General features: G+C 47.9%; 1 protein-coding gene across 1 annotated transcript; it reads right to left on the reverse strand.

The window, feature by feature from the left end:
* Positions 1-340: 340 nt before the first annotated feature.
* Positions 341-3,657, reverse strand: Noc (no ocelli). The gene is made up of 2 exons (XM_071714304.1): positions 3,298-3,657; positions 341-2,935 (listed from the first exon to the last, which is right to left on the reverse strand). Exons 1-2 carry the CDS (start codon positions 3,382-3,384, stop codon positions 1,511-1,513), a joined length of 1,512 nt encoding a protein of 503 aa, XP_071570405.1. The 5' UTR covers positions 3,385-3,657; the 3' UTR covers positions 341-1,510.
* Positions 3,658-9,881: the final 6,224 nt, after the last annotated feature.

The raw sequence follows: 9,881 nt of genomic DNA on the forward strand, positions 1-9,881 counted from the left end.
AGACTGATTTTTATATCTCGTAAGCGAAAGAGGAAAAAAACACGATATGAGCATGTGAATCAAACTAAATGTCATAATAATTGATATCTCTACAGTTAACGTATATTTAGTATATTTTGAGAGCAAACGAGCAAAAGTTAAAATTGAAATACCCGAGAAATTGCGCGTTTTGATAATCTAAATGTGAATATCGGGGCTCTGTAAAAAGTTGTACGCAAAAGTTTACACATAAGAGAAAACGATAAAGCAAAACGCTAAGCGGTAAAAAGGAAGGAGTCGGATTAAACGAAAGAACAATATGGTAAAACACGCACAATACGTGGTAGAAAGGATTAAATAATTCTACAAACATTGTTTTTATTAAAGCGGTATGGAAACTCAACGATATTTACAAAAGATATTTACAATGCGGATAAGGCGTATCGGTACACCGTGTTGTTCTTCTTTCATTAGATTTATTAGAATATTTGACACAACGCGTGAGACAATGTGACGTTAAAAGCAGTTACGATCCGATACGCTCCCGGATATAAACCCTGATAAAAGATCATCCCAGTTGCGGTCAGCCGAATTTCGAAAAAAAAATGATAAAACAGATTCTCTCTGAAATTTCAATTTTATTTTCGTTTATTCTGCAACTCGGCATTCGGTATCTTGCCTTACACAACTAACGATAATAAATTACAACGTAGTATTTCGTCTCGGAGATATCTTAGACACGCTCGTCAATAATATATCCTTTCCTCGTCCGATTTCTCGAGAAAGAGTAGCGTAATATCACAGTTATATCGTGGACACAGATGCCGCGCGCGCGCGCGCTATCGAACGCATTTCAGCACGATAGATGCTCGCGTTTGCGGAGCGTCGGGAAACATACAGTAGTAACGCACTTTGCAATCATCTTTCACAGACGTAACGCCGCGCCGTCTGCGAAACGCGAGGATGTGACGTTACAACGAGAGATGCATCGGAAAAAAACTGAAACAGCACGCGGATTCGGAAGCGCAGTCGGGACAATTCCTCGTGAGTCGCGTTGAATCCTGCGTAGGAAAGCGAGGCTCTTTTGTTCGTCCGGCAGTTGCGACAATATTTAACTTACAGCTGGCATGTGTAAATCCTTCCCCCTACATGGTAAACCGGATTTTAATAGAGATGCGTATCATAGATGTTTCCTTAAGAGAATGGTCTCGCGATGCAACGTTAACACTGTCAAGTTGTTTCATAAACTTTAATCATAATCTTCAATGTACACATATATTTATATTTATATATACATATATAGAATTCTTTTAAATAAATCTGTATTGTACACATTGGCTATTTACACAACAGTCTCAGACGGCAGGCTCGTCCGCGTTTAAATTCATTTTGCACATTGTCCGAATTGTACACTGAGAAAAGGGGGAAAGAGAGACAGAGGAAGAGGGAGGACGAGAGAAGAAGTCTCTGCGAAAGATCCTACGAGGTCGTGCCACCCTCTTCCTCCCATCCTCCCCGCGATATATCCATCTTAGGGATGTACAGCGGCGCCGATTCGCTGTCCGTAAACCGCGTACGGCGAGTAATACGGTCCTAAGGCGTTGAAAGCGCTGTACGGCGAGGCGGCGAGCGAGGCCGGCAGCGGACCCGTCGGCGGCTTGCCGTACGGATGATATCGAGCGCCGAGCGGGCTCAGCGACGGCGCCGGATAGGAACCGCCGCTGGCGCGGTGTAGGGTCGTCGACGGCGACAGCAGCGGATGCTGATGCGGATTGCCGAGGAGCGCCGCGGCGGAGGCCGCCGCCGCGTGGTCGCCGCCGGTCAGGCTCGTGTGGCTACGCAGATGCTGGAGCAATTCCTCCGACGTGCCGAACCGCTTGCCGCAGTACGACTCGCCGGCGATCCAGTTGCAGACGTAGGGCCGGCCGCCGGCTAGCGTGGACGGATAGGACAGCGACGGTGGCGGCATCGGGCCCAGGGAGGATAACGCCATTGCCAGGCCGTACTTCTGGTGGTCGCACTGCGTGCACCCGCTCGGACAGCTACCCGCGCCCATCATGATCTGCGCGCTGTGCATGCTGTACTGGCAACCGGTGCAAAAGGGGTCCTTGCAGACCGGCACCAGGGCCTCACCCCCGGCTGGGGTCTTGACGCGGGCGTAACTCAAGTACGGGTTGGCGCTGGTCGGGCCCGCCGACGGATAACCGCCGACGGACAGCAGCGCCGCCGCGTGATGCGAGAAGGGCGACGCGCCCGCGAAGGGCGGCCTGAAGGCTGGATTCTCGGCGAGGCCCGGCGGACAGCACAGCGGATTGCCGGAAAATCCTGGAAGACCGGGTTTGTAAGCGGCCAGATTCGCGTCCTTTGCGTGCGCGCCGGAGAGGATCTCCATCCCGGATCGGATGATCGGACTGGCGCCATTGTTGTTGTTGTTATTGTTGCTGCTGCTGTTGCTGCTGTTGCTGCTGCCGTTGTGGCCGCTGCGCGGGGAACCGTCGGTCTTCTCGCGGTCCGCGGGGGTCTTCCGATCGACCGACGGCGTGCCGCTGGTCGTCGTTGCCGTCGCTTGGCTGGTCGGCGACACGGACTTTCGGCTCACAGGCGTACGATTGCCGGACGATTTCTTGTCCGGGTGCGTGTTGTCACTGACACTGACACTATCCTGACCACTGACACTGTGCACACTGGCTTTGGACGTGGGTCTACCCTCGTCCGAGGTCTTCTTCGTCACGACATTGACCTCGTACGGTTTGAACGCCAGCGACTTGCCGTCCGTCGGACTGCCGCGGGTGTTGCGCTCCATTTTCGCGGCCGGCGGCGATTTAGCATTCGTGGCGATGCTCATGCCCTTCGAGTTCTTCTCCAGAGGCGAGATCAGCGGTTTCGTGGGCGAATCCGCTCCGATCTGGCTGCATGTCTGCGCCAATAGCGCCAGTGGACTCTTTTTCGCGTCCAGCTGCACAACACAAAAGAAAGCAGAATTATAGACAAGATTGCAGAAAGATACAGCTCTGGCTCTCATATTGAGAACATATCGCGGAAAATGAGTCATATATTGATCAAAGCTAACGATAAGCGATAGTTATCCTCTGCTTCAAGTTCCGTCGGAACACGAATGGGCGACTCGAACAAAGAAAATCATGAAAAATAATGGGAAAAAAACACCGCGGCTCTAAAATTTTAATTGTTCTCGCATTTATTCTCGTTTTCAACGTGAAAATATTAATTTTTTTTACCATACTTTTTGGTCAAAACCGACAAAGGTGTAAAAAAGATGTAAGAATTTGAAGGAGGAACAATGCGAAGCACGATACTAACCGTAGTTGAAAGCGGCGAAAGGTAATCCGGTTGTAAATACTGATTGTGTCCAGTAGTCAGCATACTGCCTTCCTCGAGCACAACCATTTGGTTACCCACTAATTGATCTCACTGCACTTTGAAACCAATAACGGATATTGACACAGACACCGTATGCGTGGGCGAAACTGAATCGCGTCGAGCCCAACCGAACGTGGAGGGCCAAAACGAGGGAGATACGCGAGGACACCGCGTCGAGACTGCGGCTCTCCGTCGGGAATCGATCACCGTCGCGCGGCCACGTATCCTGGCGCAATGGGCGACGCGTACACCACGAAATCCAGGAAAATAATGACGGCTTGCGCGCAGCAGCTCGCTCTCTGGCGCTCTCTGCCTCCGAGCCGAAGTGCTATCCTGGTGCCGTCTGGTGGAATCTCGCCTCCGAACCAGTAATGCCAGAATGGGATCGCGGTTTCCAGCGGTTTTCTCCCCTCTGTCCGCGCACACAAGGACGCTCCATCTGTTCGTGTGACGACAATCACACACGATTAGACGGAGCGTCCTCGTGTACGTAGGCAGAGGGGAGAGAACCGCTGGTAGCCGCGACCCCATTCTGATATTGCTGCTCCAAGCCCCCACCTCCGCCCCTTTGCCCCCCTAGCCCCCCTATCCTTGACGACCCGGGGTGTATAACCTGTCCTCTCCTGTCATCCCTCCCACCTCGCTCGCGGACGACCGATGGTGGGGTGGGACGGTATTATGGTGGGAGAATTGCGGTGCTGCGTGGGGTGTGGGAAGGCATTCTAATTCAACACGCCACCCATGATGTTGGCCCGACGATGACAGCTCCCATCCCGGCTTTGATATTTCACCGCTTTTACAGCCGTCCATTCCCGCTCCCCGCGCCGTCCGACCGACGTGGGGCTCCCCCCTTTTCTTCTCTTTCCCCGCCAGCCCCTTCGCCGTCGCTCTGTTCTCTCTCTCTCTCTCTCTCTCTCTCTCTCTCTCTCTCTCTCTCTCTCTCTCTCTCTCTCTCTCTCTCTCCTCTCTCTCTCTCTCTCTCTCTCTCTCTCTCTCTCTCTCTCTCTCTCTCTCTCTCTCTCTCTCTCTCTCTCTCTCTCTCTCTCTCTCTCTCTCTCTCTCTCTCTCTCTCTCTCTCTCTCTCTCTCTCTCTCTCGCGCCTTCTCTCTCCACGCCATGGTCGCCTTCCCCTGCCACCGTCCCGCGCAGCAGCTACCATAGCTGCCACGACACGGAACCGTCGTTCCTGCCACCACGGCAACCCGATATTTTATACCGTGAAACCTGTCTGTCTCTCCAGCCGGCCCCGCTTAATAAGCAGCTTTCAAAATAGAAATGTAATGGGCCGCCGGGGGTAGGGGAGCGGGTCGGGTGATTGATTGCTCGCTCAGCGACTTACCGACTTGCCGCGGCCCCACGGGGTAACGAATGACAGCCACTTAAGCGCTGTTTGCCTACAGTTTTGTAAAAGCGTTTTAATTATCGCCCCGGCCCCGACCGCGCTGCGCACTGAGTCATCCGGTACTTAACGCCTCGTAGCTACCGATCGCTCTCTCGGCGTTTGCGTGCCATTCTTTATGTCGCGTCGTGGATTCGCCGATACCGAGTAATCTTGCTGTCAGTGTGACAGAGTTTCCTGATCTTTGGCCGGAGACGCAGCGGTTCTAAATATATTTTTACACGAGAGTCACTAAACACGCGACGCGTAAAAATTTTTTTCGTAAACCTTAGATTGCCAAATCACTGAAAGATATAAATAGCGATTTTCTATCCGCTTTTAGCACGTACGTGTCTACTCGACGCATAATTTAAAGCGAAATCGCGATAGCTTTATTAATCGATACGAACGATTCTTTTTTGATATTTGTTTCGACGAGCCCATGTCGCGATATCTGGGCATACATTCGCGCAGAATGAAACGCGCAAAATACATATTCGGCGAAATCCAACGGCGCACTCACGCGTGTAACGCATTTACGCGATCACCAGGCAGGCGCGCATCATGCGCGCGTCCGCTTGACGGGAGCGAGCGATACGAGCCATTAAAGAGCTTGACTATCAGACCTCGTTGGAACTCAAACGCTCCGCGGTTAGGCGATTATGGCCATTCCGCTAAGTACGGCTTAAGCAAGATAAAGCGATCGATGAAGTAACTATGTTACAAGGTAATTACGACGAATTATGACGATATCCACACGCCCGCTACGTAGACCGCATACCCGCGGTAAACAATAATTACCCCGGGGAGCACTTCGCCCAGGAATGCGACCGAACAGTATCTGAGAAATGCATATAGGTATGTCGGACCGTAATTTAACACTGCAAGTCTTTATAACATTCCCGGTATCATTAACTATTATAGTATAAGCCGCAAACACAGAAATTCATGACCAGCTCTCGATATGTGACATTACTTTCGAGGAAATAATTCTCGCCGCAATTACTCTCGCCGCAATTACTCTCGCCGCAATCTCTAGCTTTTACTTTTACTTTTATCGTAAAAATAAAACTCTCTTCCACCTTGAAATAGTGTCTACTTTATCGCGTTGTAAAACTTAATGCGGATACTGTCATACTGTGACAGACTGTTTGAAATTGTGCGTCGATAACAGTGACGAATATATATATCAATAAAAATGTCAAAAACATTTTTTAATAAATACATTTTTCGAATAAAATATTACGTTTTACGAGTCTGCGAGAGAGAGCAAACTATCTTTCTGTGCATTTTCTGTTTTTTTTTTTTTAATTATATCAATTAGTTTAGGAGCTTCCTGTCTCATTTACTGCAGTGTCGATACCGTATTTCTTTGCCTTATTTAGTTTCTAAGAAAGGAAAAAAAATAAAGACTGTCGGCACAGCGTAGCTCCCGCGTGAACTATCTGCCATTACGGTGCCGCGAATATCCCGAAGACGACTCTTTGACGTTTTGACACTGACGGATGAGTTTACGGCTAATATAGTTCTCTTTCATCTCCGCGACCGGAGTCCCCTCGAGCCCCTCGCTATGAAGATTTAGAGTCGACGGCCGTCTTTCTCGATAACAGATTCGCCGGTCTGATCAATGGCGCGTGCTCCTATTATAAACAATGTTTGCGGTGTGCAAACTCCGACGACAAACGTTAAGTACATTTGTAATGATTCGCGGCCACGCGCTGAGTACATCTAGCGCGCGCGCGCGGTGTTTCACTGCCACTGTAAATTACGTTGACAGGATCTCTTTTCGCGATCGAATCGTTGTTATATGGCCACGCCACGCTTTATCAGTGACGGCAATATATCACGGTTACTACTGCTCAACGCAAGGTTAATTGGCCTTATGCAAACGAGATATATTTTTCTTTTCGCAATATTTGGCACGCGTAGCTCAATGATTATGTAACGATGGATGTTTATTCGCAATATCTGAAACGGATATTGCGAATCACTCGAATGTTTGATAGCTAAATCACTCTGTTTTACTTTTTTTTACTATGATATATTGTACATGTATGCGTGCGTGTGATTTAAATGTTAAATATTTTTTTAAATAGTTGTAAATTATTATCCTTAATTACATTCGTGTTTTACTTTCTGATATGCTAGTCTAAAGCTAGTCTATTTTTCTTTACAAAACATGGGATTGATAGGCTCCTTTTTCAGTGAGAATATCTCTTTTAAGAGAAAATATATTTATTGTTGTCACAGATAATATACTGAAATGCGTTCCTTAATATTAGCATTAGAAATACTTGCATTCAGGTTAAACACGTATTTTATTTACGTTAGACTTAGGTTAAGTACTGCAATAAACTCATTTTTTACTTTTACGGACCTTTCCTGACAAGGCGATGACCATGCCATTATTGGAAAGGTGAAAGGCATGGAACAATACTATACAGTGAAATACTATTGTACTTAACGAAAAAATAGCAGATAACCAAAAAACTTTGTTATATTGTTCATAAATTGTACTGTCATTTAATGGCAATAAAACAAAATTGGTGTTAACAAATGTACAAAAGAATGAAAAAACATGGGTTTCTTTATGAGAACTTTCTTAGGCTTGTCCACAAAATAGAGACATACAACTTTGTCTACGAGAATTTTCTCGGACAATATATTGCTGATAAATTGTGAATTTTTAAAATTCCTAATTTAACAGCCATAAACAAACTTGGTCTCTTTATTGAAGAGGTGTTAACAAATACTCTACCATTAGCTTTGTCAAAGGAACAAAGAAATATGGGTTTCTTTATGAGAACTTTCTTAGCTTATCCACAAAATAGAGACATACAACTTTGTCTACGAGAATTTTCTCAGACAATATATTGCTGATAAATTGTGAATTTTTAAAATTCCTAATTTAACGGCAATAAACAAAATTGGTGTTGACAAGTAGGTATGTACCTCTATCATTAGATTTGTCAAAGAAATGAAGAAACATGGGTTTCTTTATGAGAACTTTCTTAGGCTGGTCAACAAAATGGAGACGTACAAGTTTACCTGTAACAATTTTTTCGGTCAATTCCAATATAATTGAGTAACCATTTTTTACATATTTCTTTATGAGACATTTATTTATATTTTTATATCCATGTATAAGTGAAAGCTCTGCTTCTTTCTTGCTAATACATCAAACTTGAACCTTGAACGACTCCGGAATTTATGTTAGAATGACTTTCGGGATCTCGGGATACGCCGGGATACACCATTTATAAAACGTCAAGACAAAGCTCAAGTACCATGGCACAAATGATTTTCTGTGTCATTTTGCAGAAAAATACATTACGTGGCGCAGATACATGGAATGATATTATTCATCCTTTCCGTTCCTGCGAGTCACAAAGCGACTATAGCTTCTCTTCCTAAGATATTCAAGCTATCAATCGCTACCTGAGAACAAATATGAATCTCGTTATTCGCACCGATCCATTTCCGGTTGATTCGGCGCATTGAAACGCGAAACCATTCTAAATCGCGGTACACCGTCAAATGACTACAGAAACCGACGACACCGCGACAATGATCCTGCACGCTCAAGTCCTTCAAGACCGTATTGTGATGGTACGAATCCGCTGGCGGGAACAATAGACATCGGGAGAGCTTCGGATAAAAGTGTAAAAATGCTGACAAGCGGATAATAAAGGAGGCAGTCAGTCACTTTGAGAGATGGCGCGGAACAAAGAGGGCGAGAGCGAAGGGAGAGACGATCCGACGTGGGGCAGGGAGGACAGGGGAGAGGGAGCGAGAGGGAGGTGGGGGTTGCTCGGTGAGCCGTGAAAGGGAAAAAGATGGATGAACGCGAGCGCAGTTGGCGTGCACGGAGGAGAAACAGAATTTGCGGGGGATAATAAATCATAGCGGTCTTTCTACCGTCGTCCTCTCTCGTATACTCCCCTCCTCGCTCCTAACTTCTTATACACCGAGCGCCCGGAATGACAGGGGTGCGCGCCACGCCGGGGTTATATACGTATTGTCGAGGACGGATACAACCTATTTTGTGTATCAGCGTCTCTCGCGTGCGAAAAGCGCGGCGCACGCGTTTTGCGGTGTTTGCCGGGGCTTTATATCCCGAATCTGCGTGGTTTTCTCTCTCGATGAAGATTTATCGCGCCGTGCGCGCGCGCGTTCTGCAACGGCACGTTTCAGTCATTATTACGTCGCGCTGTTACGTCACGTGTCAAATATTAATCCGTCGAAACGTAATTAGCTCGTTTATTTTTCAATCGCGCGCGCGCGCGACACGGCGCGGCGCCCCGCGTTCGTTTGATTCTGCAAAATTAAAACGCGCGAGACTTGAAATTGACCGCGCTGAGGCCAATAACGCGGCGTCGAAAGAGCGCGTGTCACGCATCTACGACGGCCACACGGCACTGACGGTGTTGCAGGCTCATAATTATTTCTGACAACCCGTTTCACTACGCCGATGATCAAAGAGGTCACGTTATACCCGGCTTCCGACAGGCATGCCGGTCGATGGATCGAACGGAAAAAGGGAAGTGGCGGATATATAAAAAAAAAGTATGGAACCCGAGAGGAAAGGAGAAAAAGGAAGATAGAAGTGCACGCTCGGCAATAATAATAACAGGGGACGGAGACACGCGGGCAGAAATACGGAGCTGCCGGCGCAGCACACCGACCGGGGCACAAACTCGGCAAGGGCCTCGTTGCCTCATGTTTAAATCAGCGATAACGAGAAGCTTCGGTGACATATGTCACTGTCGCTGTCAGCCGGCTACACAATCAATATAGTTACCCGCCCGTCCGCCCGTCCGTCCATCCGCCCGCCCGTCCCGCCGCCGCCCTCTCACCTAGCTTCGCCGGCTCGGGCTGCGCCTGCCTGCTTTTCAGCCTTCAGCATGCATAGACCGTACACCGGTCCGATAATGTATTCGGTACGTGACTTCGTATTCGACAAATACAAGAGCAGCGCACACCGTGGTCCAGCACGGAGCGGCGGCGCGGCTCGCCGCCGCGCGCTGTCGAACGCCTTTCGCGAAATTCGGGACGAACTATCGTAGACGAACCGATGATATGTCTACGAAACGTCTTCTAACGTCCCTCGCAATTTTATCCAATTTTTTCACGCTATTATTTAGAA

Source organism: Temnothorax nylanderi, unplaced genomic scaffold (assembly GCF_030848795.1).
Source record: "Temnothorax nylanderi isolate EJ_2023f unplaced genomic scaffold, tnyl_v1.0 TNYL_tig0139_pilon, whole genome shotgun sequence".
NCBI lineage: Eukaryota > Metazoa > Arthropoda > Insecta > Hymenoptera > Formicidae > Temnothorax > Temnothorax nylanderi.

What these genes read in the sequence shown, in the direction of transcription:
- Noc (XM_071714304.1), bottom strand. Translation starts at nt 3,384, where the DNA reads ATGGTTGTGCTCGAGGAAGGCAGTATGCTGACTACTGGACACAATCAG. An exon ending in TTTCGCCGCTTTCAACTACG is followed by an intron (nt 2,936 to 3,297) that starts GTTAGTATCGTG and finishes TGTGTTGTGCAG; the next exon opens with CTGGACGCGAAAAAGAGTCC.